Source organism: Lithobates pipiens, unplaced genomic scaffold (genome assembly GCF_037356315.1).
Source record: "Lithobates pipiens isolate NorthernLeopardFrog02 unplaced genomic scaffold, aLitPip1_a1.2 Scaffold_22, whole genome shotgun sequence".
In the NCBI taxonomy this organism is placed as follows: domain Eukaryota; kingdom Metazoa; phylum Chordata; class Amphibia; order Anura; family Ranidae; genus Lithobates; species Lithobates pipiens.
Window position 1 is genome coordinate 187,030,874 of NW_027507784.1, and position 24,275 is coordinate 187,055,148.

The window sequence follows — 24,275 nt, forward strand, 5'->3', positions numbered from 1 at the left end:
CTAAGCACATATAATACAGATTGCTATATAAACGTCATTATCATATTTGTCCTCTAGATGTCTCACTAGCTCATATACTTTGGCTAAAAACATGGGACTCCACATACCGATCTTTTAATAACAGTAGGGGTATGACTGATATTGGTTTAAATGTTTTTTTTTTTAACCACTACAATACAGGGCACTTTCGCCCCCTTCCTTCCCAGCCCAATTTTCAGCTTTCATCGTTCTCACAATTTCAATGACAATTGCGCGGTCGCGCTACGCTGTACCCAAATTAAATTGTTATCATTTTGTTTGCACAAATAGAGCTTTATTTTGGTGTTATTTGGAAAAAAAACACAATATTTTCTTCTTTCTATTTTAAAAGAAATCCAATAAAATCTAATTTTGTCATAAATTTAAGCCAAAATGTATTCTGCTACATGTCTTTGTTAAAAAAAATTTGGTTAAGTGTATAATAATTGGTTTGTGTGATCACGGACATATGTACGCAAATGATCATGTACATATGTGTGCAGGGGATCATGGACATATGTGTACAGATAATCATTGGGACATGTGATTTTATTGGGACATATGTGGGGGACATGTTTTTATTATTAGGGACATGTGTTTTTATTATTTGGGGACATGTATGTTTTGGGGACATGTGTGTTTTAGGGACATATGTGGGGATATTGTGCTTATACTGTGTGGTGTGTTTACACTAGGCTGGTGATCAGTGAGTAAAAAGCTGTAAAAAACAGCTCATACTCACTGATCATCAGCCGGCTGCAGCGATCTGCTCTCCTCTCCTCAGCGATGACTTCTGTGTGAGGAGAGGAGGAGCCGATTGCCTAGCAACCGGCTGTTTGTTTACATCACATGACGGCCGTGATTGGACACGGCCGTCATGTGATCAGGAGGGCCAATCACAGAGCCCTCCTGCCGATCCGAGATGCGCCGTGTCCGGGTGACACGAGCGCATCGGGATCGGGACGCTGCGCGGGCACGTGCGCAGGCACACGTGCGCACGCGGGCACACGTGCGTGCACGAATCCCCCTCCTTCTGAAGGACGTTCAGGAACGTCCTCTTAGAAGTAGAGAGCTCCCACTCGGCCGTATATGTACATTGGCCGGGTGGGAAGTGGTTAAGTAATAACTAATCATCTGTATCTGATTTTTTTGATAACTGTAGAAGATTTCACTATATTAATTTTATTTATTAGTGTCTAGGTAACTAGGGCATTTTTTTCATTTCTTTATTTAAATCATGAGCGCCCCTATTGTCACATTTTCACAAACCCCCCTCCTGTACATAGTTAACTCTCCCCCTCCTCCTGTATATACTTGGCCCCCCTCCTCTACAGAAGGAGGGGGGTTAACTATATACAGGAGGAGGGGGGTTAACTATATACAGGAGGGGGGAGAGTTATATAGCTAACCCCCCCTCCTCCTGTATATAGTTAACCCCCTTCCTGCCTGTACATTAAAGTTAAATTCTGATTGTCACAAGCGCAGATTCCTGGCATGAGCGTCCGGCGCCGTGTGTTCAGTGGAGAGGGGAGGGGCCGATCCATGCAGCTAACTCCGGATTCAGTATTGTGAGAGGAGAAGCCAATTCATTGGCTGCACGGATCGAGCCCCCTTCCTCTCTCCACTGAACACAAGGGGGAACGATCTAGCAGTGGCGGCGGCCATTTGGTTGAAGCCTGCTGCTCCAAAAATTGGAAAAGCAAACATTCCCAAAATCCCGAATCAGGGCAACCCATGATCGGTTTGAGGGTCCCAAATTGGGGATTGTCCTGTGAAAATCGAGAATGCTCGTGTACACTACAGCTTTTAACTTGAGTTTAGAAACTTTTGGTGTTTTTCAGCCAAAGCTCCTAAACTCAACTCCATAAAAGCCTGTATCCATGTACACATAGGCTTTTACAAGAGTTTAGAAGCTGCTGCAGTTAGGGGAGGTTCAACCTTCCTCAACTTCCCTCTCCTGAACGTGGAAGAATCGCGTTCAGGATAGGAAATTTTTGACTACCAGTGGCAAAATGTGGCAAAATGTGGCAAAATTGTGGCACAATTTTGAAGTGATTTTACAGTGTTTTGCGTTTTCCTGTGGCCGCCGGTCAACCTAGTCTGTGTGTACATGAGCCCTAATACTAGCTAGATACATGTCTGCAGACACAGAATTGATATCATACTGAAACACATAGAATCATACAGTATACTAACACTCAAAATAAAATGCACTAATCCAAATAAATTGCTCATTTGCTAAATGCCTGGTAACACTGACTCTATTGGTGATTAGGCACAGCTGATAGCCTACAGTCTGCTTGCATGTTGCAGAAACTCTTAAGCCTCGTACGCACTACAGTTTATTTTCTGGTTGTATGAATAAAACAGTCAGCTTCAGTCAGAGACACTGTACTAACCATGCAACGTTAATCCAGCGATCTCCCCCACTATGTTAAGTTCATCAGCATCTGCCTTTATCTGAAACAAATTTCCACTGATGGGAGCTGCATGCCTGACAATGATGAGGGCTGGATTCCTGACATTCCTGGCAATGATGGGGGCCGCATTCCTGACAGTGATGAGGGCTACATTCCTGGCAATGATGGGGGTTGCATTCCTGACATTCCTGGCAATGATGGGGGTTGCATTCCTGACATTCCTGACAATGATAGGGGCTGCATTCCTGACAATGATGGGGGCTGCATTCCTGACAATGATGGGGGCTGCATTCCTGCCATTCCTGACAATGATGAGGGTGGCATTCCTGACATTCCTGGCAATGATGGGGGCTGCATTCCTGCCATTCCTGACAATGATGAGGGTGGCATTCCTGACATTCCTGGCAATGATGGGCTCTGTATTCCTGACATTCCTGACAATGATGGGGGCTGTATTCCTGACATTCCTGACAATGATGGGGGCTGCATTCTTGACATTCCTGGCACTGATGGGGGCTGCATTCCTGACAATGATGGGGGCTGCATTCCTGGCCATACTGGGTGCTGCATTTTTGGCCATGGTGGGTGCTGCATTCCTGGCGAAACCGAGTGCTGCATTCCTGGAAATGGGGGGGGGGGGTGTTGCATTCCTGGCCATACTGTGTGCTGCATTCCTGGCAATACCGAGTGCTGCATTCCTGGCAATGGGGGGTGCTGCATTCCTGGCCATACTGGGTACTGTATTCCTGGCCATACTGCTGCATTCTTGGCAGTGGTGGGTGCTGCATTCTGACAATGGTTGGTGCTGCATTCCGGCAATGGTATGTACTGCATTCCTAGCAATACTGGGTGCTGCATTCTTGGCAGTGGGGGTGCTGCATTCCTGTCAATACTGGGCTCTGCATTCCTGGCAATGGGGGGGCTTCACTGATGGCAATGGTGGTGCTGCATTCATGGCAATGGTGGGACTGCAGAGGGGCACTGACCCTTATTTTGCTTCATAGTTCTTTATTTAAAATTTTAGTTTTTTTTTATTGAAACTTCCCTCTTAAGGCCCGTACACACGATCGGACTTTTTGACAACAAACATGCAAATTAGCTGTTTTGGAGCAACATCCAACCGTGTGTACGCTCCATCGGACAAACTTTTTTGGTTTTCATCTGACTTTTGTTGGCTGTGCGAACGACAAACTTTCTGGCAGCAAAAGTCCGATGGAGCAAAGTCTGATCGTGTGTACAGAAAACCATAGGACTTTTGTACAAAGTACAAACACGCATGCTCAGAACCAATGCAAAAGATCAGACAACAATACAGAAGTTGACCAAAGGTAGCGGTAAAGAGCAGAAAAACCACGTGACTTGGTGAAAGTTGGCTGAAAAAGTCCTGCCGTGTGTATGCAATACAAGTTCAGGGCCGACGCCCTTTGTACAAAAATCCACAGGAAAGTTTGTACAAAGTCCTATCGTGTGTATGAAGCTTTAAAGTGAAGGTGCCTATTATATGCCAGTAAATACGGTATATCCAAATAACCGAGATCATCTCTTTACTCACACACAGCCACAAGGGAAGAGAATTCTTGTTTGGCAGTGTATTAGTGCTCAAACAAACACAGACCGAATTTTAATGGTTCAAAGAATGTCAGGCAAAATGGTCGGCCCCCATGCATGTTCACTTCATCAAATCTGGCCCTTTTTGAAAAAAGTTTGGATACCCCTGAGGTAAGGCTTTGCATTGCAAAGTATACCCAATCACATGCAAGGAAATTAAACAGCATTTTTGCTTGCACAGGATTGGATGATAGAAATCATCAGAGTTTCCCCTCATTTACTTCAATGTTTGTTTTACAATAAAGCCAGTCATAGATGGTTCAAATCGGCTGGTTCAGCAAGGGCCATCCAAGGTTTGAACCATGTATGGGCAGGTTGAATGTATATGTTTATCGACCAACTTGGGTATAACTAGCCTGTCAGATTTTTCATGCGATTATTGCCAGGGCCCATGGCCACTAACTATAATCACTGAGTGTTCTTCCAGCAGGGACAACACCCCCCCCCCCCCCGCAATAGATGGGGGAATCAAGCAATTTTCTTTCTTTTCAGGAAAGAATATTGCACCATCACTGGCCAATTCTCTCAAGGTGGATAATAATCAGACATGGAAAACCTTGCCTAGCCTTACCAGTGTATGTTGCGGTAACCTTTGTTTATCATGGATATGAATGGAGGTCCACAAACAGTTGCTGATGGCTATCATCAAACCATTATTTGTATGTGCACCTTTAAAAAAGTGTGAGCTGCCAGCTATAACTCATTCACAAACCACGCATTTTCAGCTGCAAGGACGACCAGTTTTAGTAGTTAGCTGCAAATACTAAAGAGAAAATATATCAAAGATAAAAATATCTATGGCTTATTTGGAAGCTAATAAGCTAGGGCTTAATTTCTGGTTCCTTTTTATCTCATCTTCAGTAAATAAAACTGAAATGAATAGGTTAACTGTTTATGTACCTTTTACTTTGCATTATATAAATGAAATATCAGTGGTTGCTTATACGTTACTGTTTTATCATTTCACAGGAGTTGAATCCAGAGACTACTCATCCAGATTTTCGCCTCTGGCTTACAAGTTATCCATCACCAAATTTCCCTGTGTCTGTACTGCAGAATGGAGTGAAAATGACAAATGAGGCACCTAAAGGCTTGCGTTCTAATATTAACCGTTCATACCTGATGGATCCTATCTCTGATCCGGAGTTCTTCACTAGCTGCAAAAAGCTTGTTAGTAGTGTTTATAAACATTTTTACACATTGCCCTAAGGGAAAGAGTTTTTATTTTGTATTTTTTATTGTTAATATGTCTACATCATAATGGTGTTATATCTAGCTGCAAAGGAATAGATATCAGCACCAACTTTTAAATTTAAGTTTGAGAAGTGTAGTAATGTCAGATAAACAGATAAGTTTTAAAAACAACCAGTCAGGATTGGTATTTCTAAGAATCTCAATTTCTACTCTTAAAATATCTAAACCTCAAGACTAAAAAAAAAATGAATTGTAGTTTAGCAGTCCAGATGTTGTGACTGCATTACCTGTTTTTTGTTTAAGGCATTTCCTTTATTGTTACTTAGGGATCCGGTCAGTAACAAACTTCTTGTCCTAGAATGACAACACTCACCCACTGTACTGAAGCAGCAACGTCGCCCAAGAACAGAAAGTGTTACAGCCACAGAACACCCTTCCCCATACAAACATTAAGGCTGGCTATACATTGTCATATTTCGAAAGAATTTTCTTTTGAAAATCAGAAAATTTGTGAGTTTTGTGATCCGATAGTGCCACCATTGAATTTGAAATTTGGCCAACCAAGCCTTCAATTTCACCTAATTTTGCTACATATAAGAATTTTTCGTGTGTGGGAGTCTTCTTTTCTTTCTGGGAATTTTCTTTTCTTGCACATTTACTCCATGGCTGCTCTGCTGCACCTTAAAAAGGCCGAACCACTTCAACAATCACCCCATGCACCAGGGCTGTCTTAACACCATCACCAGATGAATGAGGCCCCTACCAGCCCCAGCCGCACAAGAAGAACAGCCGCAGCCACAGTCAAAGAGATACACATGCCGGGGAAACAAATTCCTCCCCCTACCTTCTCCCCCCCCCGCATATGATCAGTGCTCTCTTATTGGGGACATACTGCTACAGAGTACACCCCTGAGGCAGAGCCTGCTCCTTGACTCACATTTTGATTGGGTGGAACTCGGGGAGGGGATGTGGCCGGCCTCAGAGATGGTCACACCCAGCCCGCCTTCTCTGGTGCATGAAAGAGCAAGATGGAGGGAGGTAAGTGTGCTGTGGCAGCCACTTCCTCTGACAGTACTAAGATCACACCTCACACTATAGATTACATTACACTAGAGGACATATATACAGACATCAGGACAGTGTCCTCTGTCATAACGAAAGAGGAGAGCTACAGGGATGAAGAAGATGATGATGATTATGAAAAGGATGATGGGGATGAGGATAATGGGTGATTATGTAAAGAGGGAAGGATAGAGGCTGCTGGAGGCATGAAGATGAAGAGAGCACACAGAGAATACAAGGATGAGGATAATGGGTTACAAAGCAGGGAAGGATGGGGATGATTATGGAGAGAGAGGTTGGAGATGAGGATAGATGTGCAATAAGAATCCAGGGATGAAGATGATTTGGTTACATTGTGGAGAAGGATGAGGATGATGATTATGGAGAATGAAGATGGTTATGGAGAACGATGAGAAAGATGGAGTTACAATATGGAGAGGGATGAGGATCATTCTGGAGAGGGATGAGGATGATGGGCACGATTATGGAGATCGAAGTGGCTGGTGAGGTTACAATGTGAAGAGGGATGAGGGTGACTGTGGAGAGGGACAAGGATGATGATTACGGAGGGGGTGTTGGGGTTGAGGATGATGAGATTACAATGTGGGGAGGAGCTTGACATAATAAAGTTATACAAGCATAGAACACAGAATACTTTGTACTATGTACCACACATTTTTTTATTACAGTTCTTTTCTATGGGGATAGGAAAGCTGTAATATTTTGGTTTTTGCAGTATTGTCACGTACGCAAGAAACTGTGTTAATTCTCCTTGGGTATTAGAGGTAGCAAATGCATCAGCTGCTACAAAGCATAAATATGTAAATATATCATTATCTTCAGGTTTTTCTTTATCATGCCTACCAATTATTTGTAAATTATAATAAAACAAAAATGCATTGCATGTGTAGTTAGGCTCCCAGAGGGATTACAGGGCAGACATCTAGTCACAGCCAAAAGAGAGGAGCCAAACAAGACAACGCTATTTACATTACCTGCACAGCAGAGGGTCTTGGTGCTCACCTGTTCCAGTCCAATCAACAAAGTCTTTCCACAAGAGATATTCAGGGCACTCTCAACTTCCAATTCTCTTTATTGTGACAAACCAGCAAGGTCTAAAAAGCATTAAAATCCATCTGCCAAATAACTTTCCATGTGAAGAAGCTCACCCATGCCCTGAGAAAGCATGAACTTATTTCTGCTAGTTCACAATAAAGAGAATTGGAGGCTGACTTTCCGAACGAACGGACTTGGCTACACACAAACGGACTAAGTCCTTTAGAAAGTCTGTTAGTTTTGAACGTGATGACGTAAACGGGACTAAAAAACAAAGTTCAATAGCCAGTAGCCAATAGCTTCCCTTGCGTCGTATTTGGTCCATCGGACTAGCATACAGACGAACGGTTTTCCCGATAGAAATTTAGTCCATCAGACAGATTTTTGTTCTATTTCTAGGTCCATCCGCTTTTTTTAAATGAAAAATGATCGGATTAGCCCACACACGATCGGATTGTCTGATGGACTGATTCCGTCGGACCTAGTCTGCCAGAAAGTCCGGTCGTGTGTACGCAGCATGAGATAATCAAACGGCTGAATTAGGTCTGAATTTAGAGCTGTAGTGCAAAATTATAGGTTACGGTAAGTGCTATGTCTATAATAAGAGAAATAAGCATTTCTGAGTGATAGAGCAATACTTTTTGGTGTGATGTCTGTTAACTGAAGCTATTTAGAAGACATTTTGAAGTATTTCAAGATTGAACTAAGAATGCTTTTTTTTTTTCAATCTGTTTAGCCGGAATTCAAAAAATTGCTATACAGTCTGTGCTTCTTCCATGCATTGGTTCAAGAAAGACGGAAATTTGGTCCCCTTGGATGGAACATTCCCTATGAATTTAATGAGACTGATTTGAGGATAAGTGTTCAACAGCTCCACATGTTTCTAAATCAATATGATGTAAGATTAACAGGAACATTTTATGTTTTTTTTGTTGTATTAATGCCCACCATTTTGTACATATTTGTAAGCTATAATTGCCTTGTGTTTTATATGTAGTATAATACTAATGTTACTATTTCTTACAAAAATTGGTCATTATTATACAGTTTACATGACTTTGTGTTCTTTTCCAATATGGCTAATTTTCTAAGAATAATATATGTATAACTGCAGAAACTGTTGAGCTTTTAGTTGTAAGATGTTTTTAAATCTCTTTTATTGCAAAAGAAAGAATAATAACAGTTGTAGAAGAATAAAGAGTCCTACAGATATTTGTGTATCATTCAAGTTCAACAGAAAATATATGACATCCTTAACCACTTTCAGACCGGACCATTTTGCTGGTAAATGACCAGAGGTCTTTTTACACTTTGGCACTGCGCTGCTTTAACTGGTAATTGCGCGGTCATGCAATGTTGTACCCAAACAAAATTTGCGTCCTTTTCTTCCCACAAATAGAGCTTTCTTTTGATGGTATTTGATTGCCTCTGCGATTTTTATTTTTTGCGATATAAACGTAAAAAGACCGCAAATTTTGAAAAAAAATGATATTTTCTACTTTTTGTTATTAGAAAAATCCAATAAACTCAATTTTAGTCATACATTTAGGCCAAAATGTATTCAGCCACATGTCTTTGGTAAAAAAAAAGTCAATAATTGTATATTTATTGGTTTGCGCAAAAGTTGTCACATCTACAAACTAAGGTACGTTTTCTGGAATTTACGCAGCTTTTAGTTTACGACTGCCTATCTCATTTCTTGAGGTGCTAAAATGACAGGGCAGTACAAAACCCCCCCAAATGACCCCATTTTGGAAAGTAGACCCCCTAAGGAAATTGATAAGAGGCATGTTGAGCCCATTGAATATTTTATTTTTTTGCCTCAAGCGATTGAATAATGACAAAAAAAAAATTTTTTTTTTTTTTTTACACAAAGTTGTCACTAAATGATATATTGCTCACACATGCTATGGGCGTATGTGAAATGACACCCCAAAATAAATTCTGCTGCTTCTCCTGAGTACGGGGATACCACATATGTGGGACTTTTTGGGAGCCTAGCCGCGTACAGGGCCCCGAAAACCAAGCACCGCCTTCAGGCTTTCTAAGGGCGTAAATTTTTGATTTCACGCCTCACTACCTATTACAGTTTTGAAGGCCATAAAATGCCAAGATGGCACAAAACCCCCACAAATGACCCCATTTTAGAAAGTAGACACCCCAAGCTATTTGCTGAGAGGCATGTTGAGTCCATGGAATATTTTATATTTTGCCACAAGTTGCGGGAAAATTACAAACTTTTTTTTTTTTTTTTTTTTTTTCACAAAGTTGTCACTAAATGATATATTGCTCATGCATGCCATGGGCATATGTGAAATGACACCCCAAAATAAATTCTGCTGCTTCTCCTGAGTACGGGGATACCACATATGTGGGACTTTTTGGGAGCCTAGCCGCGTACGGGGCCCCGAAAACCAAGCACCGCCTTCAGGCTTTCTAAGGGCGTAATTTTTTGAGTTCACTTCTCACTACCTATTACAGTTTTGAAGGCCATAAAATGCCAAGATGGCACAAAACCCCCACAAATGACCCCATTTTAGAAAGTAGACACCCCAAGCTATTTGCTGAGAGGCATGTTGAGTCCATGGAATATTTTATATTTTGCCACAAGTTGCGGGAAAATTACAAACTTTTTTTTTTTTTCACAAAGTTGTCACTAAATGATATATTGCTCACGCATGCCATGGGCATATGTGAAATGACACCCCAAAATAAATTCTGCTGCTTCTCCTGAGTACGGGGATACCACATATGTGGGACTTTTTGGGAGCCTAGCCGCGTACGGGGCCCCAAAAACCAAGCACCGCCTTCAGGCTTTCTAAGGGCGTTACAGTTTTGAAGGCCATAAAATGCCAAGATGGCACAAACCCCCCCCCCCAAATGACCCCATTTTAGAAAGTAGACACCCCTAAATTTAGGGGTACACTAGTGAGACTAGGTAATAAATGGCGGGTGCCCTGAAACTATAAAAAAATAACTAACCAACCAGCGTCACCTGTAACAGTTATATGGTGATCACTGGTGAAAGGGTTAACTAGGGGGCAATCAGGGGGCTTTATGCGGTAGTATATGGGGGTCCCTGGCGCTATAAAAAGCTGCGGCGAACCTAAATACCTACCTGCCTAACTAGCGTCACCTGTGACACTAATACAGCGATCAGAAAAACGATCGCTTATTAGGCTGGGTTCACACTGGAGCGATGCGGGAACGCCACGAATGCGCGGCGGGTTCCCGCATCGCATGCCTCCCGGCGGCAGTTCACACTGCCCTATGCGAACTGCTGGGAGTGTCAGTGAAATGTTACTGACACCCCCAGATCAGTTCGCATATCGCAGTGCGATCTGCAAACTTGGATCGCATGGTGTGAACACCCATGCGATCCGATTCTGCTGCGGACCAAAAAAAGGGTCCCGTGCGAGTTTGCGGCGGGTGCGGCGGGTGCGACACGAATTCAGCCATACTATCTGTATAGCTGAACTCGAATCGCACAGAGATCGGATGTGATTTGCACTGCAGTGCGGTGCGAATCACATCCGTTCTCATAAACCGCTGCAATGTGAACCCAGCCTTAGTGACACTGGCGACGGGGGGTGATCACGGGGTTAAACCTTTATTGGGGGGGTTAGGGGGGTACCTTAGAACTAAAGGGGGCTAACCCTAACTGCCCTAACAGTTATTAGTCACAAATGACACCTGCCGGGTGATCAGGGGGTTAAACCTTTATTAGGTAATAAATGGCGGGTGCCCTGAAACTATAAAAAAATAACTAACCAACCAGCGTCACCTGTAACAGTTATATGGTGATCACTGGTGAAAGGGTTAACTAGGGGGCAATCAGGGGGCTTTATGCGGTAGTATATGGGGGTCCCTAGCGCTATAAAAAGCTGCGGCGAACCTAAATACCTACCTGCCTAACTAGCGTCACCTGTGACACTAATACGGCGATCAGAAAAATGATCGCTTATTAGGCTGGGTTCACACTGGAGCGATGCGGAAACGCCGCGAATCCGCGGCGGGTTCCCGCATCGCATGCCTCCCGGCGGCAGTTCACACTGCCCTATGCGAACTGCTGGGAGTGTCAGTGAAATGTTACTGACACCCCCAGATCAGTTCGCATATCGCAGTGCGATCTGCAAACTCGGATCGCATGGTGTGAACACCCATGCGATCCGATTCTGCTGCGGGCCAAAAAAAGGGTCCCGTGCGAATTTGCGGCGGGTGCGGCGGGTGTGGCGGGTGCGGCGGGTGCGGCGAATGGCTGAACTCGAATCGCACAGAGATCGGATGTGATTTGCACTGCAGTGCGGTGCGAATCACATTCGTTCTCATAAACCGCTGCAATGTGAACCCAGCCTTAGTGACACTGGCGACGGGGGGTGATCACGGGGTTAAACCTTTATTGGGGGGGTTAGGGGGGTACATTAGAACTAAAGGGGGCTAACCCTAACTGCCCTAACAGTTATTACAGTCACAAATGACACCAATGCAAAAAAAAAAAAAAAAAAATGACATTGGTGTCACTGTGACTGGGGGGCAGGGGTAATTGGGGGGGTGATCGGGGGGTAAAGGGGGGGTGTGAGTGTGCCTGGCATGTTCTACTGTGTGTGGGATGTGTTGGTGCAACTCACTGATCCGCTCTCCTCCGTGTCGGAACGAAAAATACCGACACGGAGGAGAGAATACATCACTTCCTCTCCTGTGTTTACATTACAGGAGAGGAAGTGATGTCACCGGGGATTTCCATTCGTCGGGAGCGATCGCGAGGGGGTGGCCATGAATGAATGGCCGTCCCCTCGTCCGGGATCGCTCCCGAACGAAAACCGACCGCCGCAGGCACCGGGCGGGGGCCCGATCGGGCCCCCGACCCGCGGGAGGCAAATCACGTACATGTATGTGCTTATGCCTGCCCGTGCCATTCTGCCGACGTACATCGGCGTGCGGCGGTCGGCAAGTGGTTAAAGTGTATCCTATGCAATAATCACTGAGATATATTTATATGGCCATACATTTTTTCAATTGAAGTTACAGTTTTAGTAAGCAAGGCCTGTCATTAAAGTTAGTAAAGTTATTTGTGCATACGTGTGTAATCGGTATACACTCTATAGAAGCATCTGTTGCTTAAAATGATTAAAACTGTATTGGGTAAAAAGGGTAGCAAAGCTGAAAGTGAACTTAGACAAGAAAGAAAATATAAAAGAGACAGGAGACCAAGGACCAGAAATTGCCTGAGTAAATTTTATGTCACTGCTTTATATGCTTCAGAGTATTTAAAGACCACCCAAGGTTGCCAGGTGCTATTGAATTTTTTGGTTGTTTCATGCATTGTAGCCCTTATTTCCTCCATATTTTAGAGGTAGTGTACTTCATGTAGCCATTCTTTGGTTGTGGGGGTGGATGTTGTTTTCTAATGTCTAGAGATTACCACTTTTGTGGCAGAAAGCAAGAATCTAGTCAATGATTTCTTATTTGTTCATAGAGCAGTTTGGATGTGTAGTAAACAGCATGCTGCGTTTAATTGAATTGATGTTTCCATAAGGAGTTTTAAATAACTGTTTTGTTTTGTTAGTGAGAGTGATTCCTAAGTAAGAAATCCCTTCGTCTTTCCAGTGGTAGGGGTATTTATTAGACAATAACTGCCTGGTTGTGTTATCTAATCCTAGGTCTAAAATATTGGACTTAGTTTCATTGATTTTATAATATGATGCTGCTCCAAATGTCGTTAGTATATTTTGGAGATTCGGGAGAGATGAAATAGGATCAGATACTATAAGCACTATGTCATCTGCGAACAGACTTATTTTATTATCTATTTGCTCAATTTTTATACCAGATAGTTTTGTGTCAGATCGTATACATTCTGCTAGAGGTTCGATGGCTAAATTAAATATTAAAGGAGATAAGGGGCAACCTTGTCATGTTCCATTCGAGATGCCAAAGGGCCTAGACATCATATCATTTGTGTATACTCTCGCAGAGGGGCCCTTATACAGTGCAAAAATTGCCGATAAAATATTTCCATGAAAGCCGAATTTTAAAAGCACTGACTGTAAATAGCCCCAATGGACCCTATCAAAGGCCTTCTCTGCATCAAAAGAAAGGAGCAGAGAAGGCGTTTGATGTCTCTCAGTGAAGTGTATAATATCAATCAGACGTCTTGTTGCATCTGAAGATTGTCGACCTTTAGTAAAGCCAGATTGATCTTTGTGAATGAGGTCTGGTATGTAGTTCATCAGTCGATTCGCTATTGCTTTGGCGTATATTTTGATGTCAATGTTCAATAATGAAATCGGTCTGAAATTTTGGGGAGCATTGGGATCTTTGCCTGGTTTCGGCAGTGTTATGATCAAGGCCTGAAGCATCTCAGCCAGAAATTCTGATTTGGATGCCACTTCGTTAAAAAGTGAGCATAAGTGGGGAGCCAGTATATCTCAAAGTAATTTATAGTATTCTCCTATCATTCCGTCTGGGCCCGGAGATTTATTGTTGGGCAGGGAGTCTATAGTTCTAGCAATTTCTTCCACTGAAAATGGGACGTTAAGATCAGAGATTTGATCAGTAGTTAATGATGGGAGACTAATAGTATCTAAGAAATCACTTATCTTTGGGGTAGGTGTGGGAGTTTGAGAATCATCTTTAAGATTGTAAAGGGAGCTATAATAACAGCTAAATGCAATCGCTATGTCTTGGGGGTCTTGCAATTTTTCTCTAGTAATAGGGTGGTATAGATATGGAATCTTTGATTTGGAATATCTGCCTTTGATCCGAAGTGCCATGTTTTTTCCTGCTTTGTTGCTAGTATGGTAATATTTAGCTTTACGTTTTCTAGTATGTTTTTCAAATGTATCCAATAAAGTCGTTCTGAGTTCCTGTCGTAATATTTGTAGTTTAGTTTTCAGTTGTTGTGATGGGTGAGATTGGTTTTGGGAATCTAATGTTTTAATGTCAGCAGTAAGTTTCTCAATGAGTTTCGTTTTATTTTTCCTGAATTGAGCATTCAGTTGCATTAGGATTCCCCTACTAAATGCTTTATGAGCACCCCATAGGGTGGCGGAGTCTGACAACGATCCCACATTATATTTAAAGAATTCAGTTATCTGGTTTTGTATAGCTGTAGCATAGGTAGGCATTTTGATAAGATATGCATTTGTTCTCCATAGAAAATGGGTCGTTTGAGAGTGTTTAGGTAGAATAGTCATACTAATTGGGGCATGATCAGTCCAAGTGATGGGTGCAATGTCAGACTCCCTCACCCGCTGCAATAACCACTTATCCGTAAAAATATAATCGATACGAGTATAGGTATTATGTACCAGGGAATGATATGTGTATTCACGATCTCCAGGATGATGGCATCTCCATACATCATAGAGATCGCTTTTATTCAAAAAAAATTTAAGTGCACAGTTGGTTCTGGTTTTGGGATTAGAAGTGTCTAGTTCTTGTTCATGTATTGTGTTGGAGTCTCCACAAATTATTAAGGCACCTTTTCGGCATTTACCTATTTTTCTCATCAGGCCATTCAGAAAATGGGATTGCCTTTTATTAGGCGCATACACATTTACCAATGTAGTAAGTGTATTATCAATGGTACATATTAATATGAGGTATCGTCCATTGGTATCTACAATAGATTCATGCAATTGTAAATTAACTGAATGATGTATGGCAATAAGTACTCCTCTTTTTTTCTGTTGGCCTGATGCTGTAAATATGTGAGGAAAGTTCTTATGGGTGCAAGTGGGAATAGCTCCTGTTTTGAAATGGGTTTCTTGTATGCACAATATTTGACATCACTGGGTGTTAGCCATTTGCCACATCGACGCTCTTTTTGCTGGATGGTTAAGACCATTAGTATTTAAAGATATTAACTTTATACTCCTAAAATATTAATAAGATGGAAAAAGTAAGTACATACTAGCCTGATAATAGCTTTAAATTCTACTTCCATGTGAACAATCTGTAGTCTGAAATGACTATGAATGTCCAAAAATTTAGTGACTGAAAAGTTTTGATTCAAATTTTGTAGGTTCACAACATACCTGTCCCTTTGAATGCTATGAGTTGTGTATAGGATACTGTGAAGAAAAAAATAAAAGTAAAAGCACAAACAAAAATATAACCAAACATTAAACTTAACTTGCAGTGGTAAACATTTCAATGTATACTGCAACATTAGAATGGGGAATTAGTTCAAAGGTCAGCTGTTCCAAAGATTTAGTATCGCACGGCACGGCGGGCAAGCTGATAGATCGGTTTCCTATAGATAGGATTGTATTTTGACCGGATCTAGTCAATGAAAGCTAATGCCATTGTGGCGTAAGTTTCTCCGGATTCTTCTTAGTTCCGATAGGTGGAGTTGGTTCGGGGATAATACCCCATGCGTGAAGTAACTTAATGCCTTGTTCCACAGAAGTGATTGTATGGTAGGTGTCGTTCTTCTGTATCAGTAGTTTAGATGGTTGTTTCCAACGGTATTCAATTTTATGATTACGCAGAGCTTTTGTAATCGTGGAAAGTTGTCTTCTCATATCTAGAGTATGTTTAGACAAGTCAGCATAAATCTGGATTGTATTATATGGTTATGGAAGTTGTCATAGATGTCGCACTTTATATAGGATTTGTTCTTTAACATGGTAGAAGTGTACTCTAAGTAGTACATCACGTGGTATCTGTGGAGGGAGAAATGACGGTTTCGGAATCCGATGGATACGATCAATTGTGAGCTCTAAGGCTGGTATAGCTGGCAGCAAGTTGGAGAATAAGTCAGTGGCATATTTTTTAAGATCAGACTGCTGTATATTTTCAGGGATACCCCTGATTTTGAGATTGTTCTTCCTTGAGCGGTCTTCTAAATCTGCGATTTTAAATTTAAGCCACTCTTTTTCAGCTTTATTTTCTTCATGAGCATCTATTAAATCATTAATAGTATTGGTCATGTCTCCCATAGAGTTCTCAATAGTGTGTACTCTTTCACCTAAGGAGTTCACTGCTTTGGAGAATTGATTTGTAAGTTGTAAAATATCCGTATGAAGTGAAGTATGTAAAGTTAATAGCATTTCTTTTAATTGGGTGTCCAGAATAGGCTGGTTATTAGTGGGGAATGCGGCTATAGGTGAAGCTATAGGAGTTATGACTGTGTTATCTTGACTAATATGAGGTATTTTATGGCTTACCTCCTGGCCTGTGAAATCCAGTTTTATACGAGTTTTAGCCGGGCTGCGACATGTAGGGCTGAGGTAATCTTCCTCATGAGGAGATTCCAGATGTGTTTTCTGAGGTGATTCTTCTAGAGCAGCATCAGGCCTGTCAGTGTATTGCGCTCTCCCTGAGGAGGCTGTTGCTGGTACAGCAGCTGTGAGAGGATCTGTGCCATCTTTTTTTCTCCCTCCCGCTGACTGAGAGGAGAATGTCGTTAGTTTTTTCATTTTCCGTTCGTCTTTCCGCTTTTTTGACATCACCTTCGGATTCAGGAACTCTTCCGTCGTCTGTTCGTATCTTTTTTACCGATATTCGCTGTGAATTGACATTAATATGCCCGTTCGTGTCACGGAGCTCTCTCACAGAGCTTCCATTCAGCTCATGCGCTGGCCACGCCCCTCTCCATAAGGAGTTTTATTGTCTCATAGACTTTCCGCCAGAATGGATGTATTAAGATGCAGTCCCACCATATATGTTGTAATGTGCCCTTTGCCTGATCGAATCCACTTTGCACTACAAGTGCACTGCAAGTGCACTTGGAAGTGCAGTCGCTGTGAAACCGAGGGGGGCATGCAAGGAAAGTAAAAAAACAGCATTAAGCTTGCACATGATTGGATGATAAAATCAGCAGTGCTTCCCCTCATTTCAGATCTACTCCTCAGATTTACAGTGACTGCATTTCCAAGTGCACTTGCAGTGCAAAGTGGATTTGTCTTTTGTAAATAACCCCCTTTGTGTTTATTTGGTTCCTGAGTTCTGGAGGTCTGCAACGAGGCATAAGATAATGAAATAGTTTTTTCAGTTTTGGCTGCTTTAAGATGCACCACTTCAAAAGGGGTTAAAGGTCTTATAAGTTGTTTATACCTTTGGGGACTCGAGACATAACTTTGAATCTATCTATATTCCAGTTTTGTCATATATGTTTGTCCTGTCTCAGTTTGAAGTTCCAAAATAGATTTTTTCTTACTGCCCTTGAAACAGTGTGAAGCAAAAAAAGATATATTCCCGTCTGTATACAGCTGTGGTGGCTTGTTCATTCCTGGCGGAAAGTCTGAATTAGATATCCATGGTGTTAGAGGTCCTGGAGATGTAGTTAAGTCAGAGATCTGAATCACTTTTTTTGCTAATTTTTAAGTGTTGCCCCTACTAAAGGGTGTTATTTCAGTTGTTCAGGACAAGAGTTCCATGGTATCCATGGTGAATTTGTCACTGGTATTGGACCTATATAATTTTCCAAAGCCACCCAATCCTTATTGTCTGAATGATATGTCCAGTCTATAATTCGAGTAAGATGTGAAGCAAGATAGTAATTTTAAAAATTTGGGAAGCCCATTTCTCCACTATGTTTAGCTCGAGTGAGTAACTGGAGGCCAATGCAAGGTTTTTGGTCAACCATAAAAATCTACTGAGCATAGATTGTAGAGTTCAGAAAAAGTTTGTTAGTGGAAGGATTGGAATGGTTTGTAAAAAATACAGAATTCTAGGTAAAACTGTCATCTTGATTATGACCGCCCTGCCGAACCATGAGAAGTATTTTAAAGACCATTTATCTAGAAAGCATTTATGGCTTGTAGCAGAGGTTGAAAGTTTGTTGTGTAAAGTGTGTCAAGTTTCGGTGTCAGACAAATATTTAAGAGCCTTTTCTTCCCAACTTGCAGTTATTTTGTGTGATCGTTTTTGCATGATCTTTTAGGGACAGATTCAAAGCGTCAGACTTTTTATAGTTTACTTTGAGATTGGATATATAGTCCTAGAGTAAACGCTTTGCATAATGTTAGGCATAGTGATATGTGTCTGGGTTATAAAAAACAGAAGATCGTCAGCATAAGCTTCAGTTTTGTAAGTTCTGTCTCCTACCTGAAAACCATGAATAGATGGCGAGTTATTCACTGTACGAATAAGTGGCTCTAAAGTGAGGCTGAAGAGCAACGGTGAAAGGGGACAGCCTTGTCGTGTTCTGTTTTGAATAATTACTGTATCTGATAGGGCACCATTTTCTTTATTTTCGCTGTCAGGTTGTGATACAGGGTCACTATCCAAGATAGCATATGTGGTTTCAGTCCAATATGTGCACAGGTGGCGAGTATAAAGTCCCACGATACATGATCGAAGACTTTCTCCACATCAGTAGAAAGTAACATGCCCTCAAAGTCATCCGATTGTGTTCTGTGGATAAGGTTTAAAGTTTTTGTCACATTATCCCTTGCTTCTCTGCCTGGCATAAAACCGATCTGTTCTGGGCCTAGTAACTGGTGTAGTAATGGCCTTAATTGTTTGCTAAAACTTTCACAAATAATTTCAGGTTGATCTTAAGTAATGAGATTGGCCTGTAATTGGAGCAGTCCAATGAATCCTTATTTGGTTTGGGCAACACGTGTGCTCTCAAAAAGTCCTCTGGAATCTCATGGGGGTCTCTTGGATAGTTGAGAGTTTTCAATAGGTGTGGTAATAAGGGTGTTAAAAAGGATTTGTAATAGTGTGCTGTAAAGCCATCTGGGCATGGGCTTTTCCCTGGTTTGAGAGATTTTATGGCCACTAGCAATTTTGTCTCTGTAATTGGGTCTTCTAATTGTTGGGAGTCATTGTCATTCAGGGTGGGTAAACCACTGTCTGTAAGGAATGTTTGGATTATTTGTGTCCGTGTCCCTAGTTGGTCTCTCGGTCTGTGTGCATTCGTTAAATTGTATAAATCATTGTAATAATTATGGAATACTTATGCAATCTTTTTGGTGTCAGCAGCTAGTTGTGTCTCCTTCAATGTTCTTGCAAGGAATGTCCCTGTTTTGTCTCCATGTTCGTAAAACAACCCCTTCTTTAACCACTTTCAGACCGGACCATTTTGCTGGTAAATGACCAGAGGTCTTTTTACACTTTGGCACTGCGCTGCTTTAACTGGTAATTGCGCGGTCATGCAATGTTGTACCCAAACAAAATTTGCGTCCTTTTCTTCCCACAAATAGAGCTTTCTTTTGATGGTATTTGATTGCCTCTGCGATTTTTATTTTTTGCGATATAAACGTAAAAAGACCGCAAATTTTGAAAAAAAATGATATTTTCTACTTTTTGTTATTAGAAAAATCCAATAAACTCAATTTTAGTCATACATTTAGGCCAAAATGTATTCAGCCACATGTCTTTGGTAAAAAAAAAGTCAATAATTGTATATTTATTGGTTTGCGCAAAAGTTGTCACATCTACAAACTAAGGTACGTTTTCTGGAATTTACGCAGCTTTTAGTTTACGACTGTCTATCTCATTTCTTGAGGTGCTAAAATGACAGGGCAGTACAAAACCCCCCCAAATGACCCCATTTTGGAAAGTAGACCCCCTAAGGAAATTGATAAGAGGCATGTTGAGCCCATTGAATATTTTATTTTTTTGCCTCAAGCGATTGAATAATGACAAAAAAAAAATTTTTTTTTTTTTTTTACACAAAGTTGTCACTAAATGATATATTGCTCACACATGCTATGGGCGTATGTGAAATGACACCCCAAAATAAATTCTGCTGCTTCTCCTGAGTACGGGGATACCACATATGTGGGACTTTTTGGGAGCCTAGCCGCGTACAGGGCCCCGAAAACCAAGCACCGCCTTCAGGCTTTCTAAGGGCGTAAATTTTTGATTTCACGCCTCACTACCTATTACAGTTTTGAAGGCCATAAAATGCCAAGATGGCACAAAACCCCCACAAATGACCCCATTTTAGAAAGTAGACACCCCAAGCTATTTGCTGAGAGGCATGTTGAGTCCATGGAATATTTTATATTTTGCCACAAGTTGCGGGAAAATTACAAACTTTTTTTTTTTTTTTTTTTTTTTCACAAAGTTGTCACTAAATGATATATTGCTCATGCATGCCATGGGCATATGTGAAATGACACCCCAAAATAAATTCTGCTGCTTCTCCTGAGTACGGGGATACCACATATGTGGGACTTTTTGGGAGCCTAGCCGCGTACGGGGCCCCGAAAACCAAGCACCGCCTTCAGGCTTTCTAAGGGCGTAATTTTTTGAGTTCACTTCTCACTACCTATTACAGTTTTGAAGGCCATAAAATGCCAAGATGGCACAAAACCCCCACAAATGACCCCATTTTAGAAAGTAGACACCCCAAGCTATTTGCTGAGAGGCATGTTGAGTCCATGGAATATTTTATATTTTGCCACAAGTTGCGGGAAAATTACAAACTTTTTTTTTTTTTCACAAAGTTGTCACTAAATGATATATTGCTCACGCATGCCATGGGCATATGTGAAATGACACCCCAAAATAAATTCTGCTGCTTCTCCTGAGTACGGGGATACCACATATGTGGGACTTTTTGGGAGCCTAGCCGCGTACGGGGCCCCAAAAACCAAGCACCGCCTTCAGGCTTTCTAAGGGCGTTACAGTTTTGAAGGCCATAAAATGCCAAGATGGCACAAACCCCCCCCCCCAAATGACCCCATTTTAGAAAGTAGACACCCCTAAATTTAGGGGTACACTAGTGAGACTAGGTAATAAATGGCGGGTGCCCTGAAACTATAAAAAAATAACTAACCAACCAGCGTCACCTGTAACAGTTATATGGTGATCACTGGTGAAAGGGTTAACTAGGGGGCAATCAGGGGGCTTTATGCGGTAGTATATGGGGGTCCCTGGCGCTATAAAAAGCTGCGGCGAACCTAAATACCTACCTGCCTAACTAGCGTCACCTGTGACACTAATACAGCGATCAGAAAAACGATCGCTTATTAGGCTGGGTTCACACTGGAGCGATGCGGGAACGCCACGAATGCGCGGCGGGTTCCCGCATCGCATGCCTCCCGGCGGCAGTTCACACTGCCCTATGCGAACTGCTGGGAGTGTCAGTGAAATGTTAATGACACCCCCAGATCAGTTCGCATATCGCAGTGCGATCTGCAAACTTGGATCGCATGGTGTGAACACCCATGCGATCCGATTCTGCTGCGGACCAAAAAAAGGGTCCCGTGCGAGTTTGCGGCGGGTGCGGCGGGTGCGACACGAATTCAGCCATACTATCTGTATAGCTGAACTCGAATCGCACAGAGATCGGATGTGATTTGCACTGCAGTGCGGTGCGAATCACATCCGTTCTCATAAACCGCTGCAATGTGAACCCAGCCTTAGTGACACTGGCGACGGGGGGTGATCACGGGGTTAAACCTTTATTGGGGGGGTTAGGGGGGTACCTTAGAACTAAAGGGGGCTAACCCTAACTGCCCTAACAGTTATTAGTCACAAATGACACCTGCCGGGTGATCAGGGGGTTAAACCTTTATTAGGTAATAAATGGCGGGTGCCCTGAAACTATAAAAAAATAACTAACCAACCAGCGTCACCTGTAACAGTTATATGGTGATCACTGGTGAAAGGGTTAACTAGGGGGCAATCAGGGGGCTTTATGCGGTAGTATATGGGGGTCCCTAGCGCTATAAAAAGCTGCGGCGAACCTAAATACCTACCTGCCTAACTAGCGTCACCTGTGACACTAATACGGCGATCAGAAAAATGATCGCTTATTAGGCTGGGTTCACACTGGAGCGATGCGGAAACGCCGCGAATCCGCGGCGGGTTCCCGCATCGCATGCCTCCCGGCGGCAGTTCACACTGCCCTATGCGAACTGCTGGGAGTGTCAGTGAAATGTTACTGACACCCCCAGATCAGTTCGCATATCGCAGTGCGATCTGCAAACTCGGATCGCATGGTGTGAACACCCATGCGATCCGATTCTGCTGCGGGCCAAAAAAAGGGTCCCGTGCGAATTTGCGGCGGGTGCGGCGGGTGTGGCGGGTGCGGCGGGTGCGGCGAATGGCTGAACTCGAATCGCACAGAGATCGGATGTGATTTGCACTGCAGTGCGGTGCGAATCACATTCGTTCTCATAAACCGCTGCAATGTGAACCCAGCCTTAGTGACACTGGCGACGGGGGGTGATCACGGGGTTAAACCTTTATTGGGGGGGTTAGGGGGGTACATTAGAACTAAAGGGGGCTAACCCTAACTGCCCTAACAGTTATTACAGTCACAAATGACACCAATGCAAAAAAAAAAAAAAAAAAAAAAAAAATGACATTGGTGTCACTGTGACTGGGGGGCAGGGGTAATTGGGGGGGTGATCGGGGGGTAAAGGGGGGGTGTGAGTGTGCCTGGCATGTTCTACTGTGTGTGGGATGTGTTGGTGCAACTCACTGATCCGCTCTCCTCCGTGTCGGAACGAAAAATACCGACACGGAGGAGAGAATACATCACTTCCTCTCCTGTGTTTACATTACAGGAGAGGAAGTGATGTCACCGGGGATTTCCATTCGTCGGGAGCGATCGCGAGGGGGTGGCCATGAATGAATGGCCGTCCCCTCGTCCGGGATCGCTCCCGAACGAAAACCGACCGCCGCAGGCACCGGGCGGGGGCCCGATCGGGCCCCCGACCCGCGGGAGGCAAAGCACGTACATGTACGTGCTTATGCCTGCCCGTGCCATTCTGATGACGTACATCGGCGTGAGGCGGTCGGCAAGTGGTTAAAAAGAGGATTCTCTGCAACTTATGATTTAAGATGGACTGTAGCTTTTTCCTTAGTTCAAGTAGGGCAGTGGAAAATTCTGTTGCTAGGGATTGCTTGTGTTTTGCTTCCATTTCGCCTATTTTAAGCATCAGATCATTGATTTTCTTTACGGCCTCCCTTTTTTTCACTGCTCCCAACCTAATAAACTCCCCTCTGCCCAAATTGTTAATGGAGACAGCTCATCCGTGACATTTTCCGCAAAGTAGGCTTTTATGGTTTCTGTTATTTTGCCTAGTCCCGACGTGTCTGTAAGTAAAGACAGGTTTAGCCTCCAAGTGCTATTTTGTGGGCTTCCAATAGGCATCCACAGAGTCAGCGAAACGGGTGCATGATCTGAGAAAGATTTAATATCGAAAGATATAACCAATGCGTGTGAATTTGTGTAAAGCAGAGAAATATGAGAAATCCCTGCCAGTAGGATTAGTTATGCGCCACATATCAACCAATGTAAGTGAGGCTAGTAAAGTTTTGATTTTTTTGTATGGTAAGCTAGATGTACCATCTGATGTGTCTTGTACGGGGTTCAGTGATGTGGTAAAGTCCCCTCCTAAAACTATACATCCGGAGGCGAAGTGTTTCAATTCCTCAACAACACGCTGGCAGAATGTGACTTGGGCTGAATTAGGGAAATACATGTTTGCCAACGTGATTGGCAACCCTGCCCATTGCCCTTTAAGAAACAGAAATCTTCCATCTGCATCACCATGTTGCCATGATATGACGAAGCTTGCATTTTTGTGGAGTAAAATGGATACCCATTTAGATGTGGAGGTGGAATTTGTGGCATGATATGCATGTTGGTAATGTTCATCGTGTAGTCTTGATACCTTACCTGTTTTGAAGTGTGTCTCTTGTAGAAACACCACAGATGGCTTCACTTTGTGTAGTAAAGAAGTTCGCTTCTCGGGTGTGTTTCGTCCCCTAACATGAGAAATCACAAAAGGTCGTTTGTTAAGCAAAGAATAAGACATAGTTAAATATGCAGGTAATATCTCTGGGTTGGATTGTTTGAATCAGTTGGTCCTTTGGTGGATAGAATGGAGAGATTAGGGAAAGAAAAGATCCAGAAGATTATAGAGAAGTAGTCTGGATACTCTCAAATAAGAGAATCTCGTGAACAGAGAGGTTAATGATAAACGTCTCCTGGTGTCA

General features: G+C 42.6%; 1 protein-coding gene across 2 annotated transcripts in view; it reads left to right on the forward strand.

Moving 5' to 3' along the window:
• Positions 1 to 24,275, forward strand: part of DNAH7 (dynein axonemal heavy chain 7) — a 498,098-nt gene that overhangs the window by 409,787 nt on the left and 64,036 nt on the right. For both annotated transcript variants that reach the window (XM_077448738.1, XM_077448739.1), the window contains exons 56-57: positions 5,016 to 5,216; positions 8,095 to 8,256. In XM_077448738.1, coding sequence (XP_077304864.1) covers positions 5,016 to 5,216; positions 8,095 to 8,256 — 363 coding nt within the window. The remainder of the gene's footprint in view (positions 1 to 5,015; positions 5,217 to 8,094; positions 8,257 to 24,275) is intronic.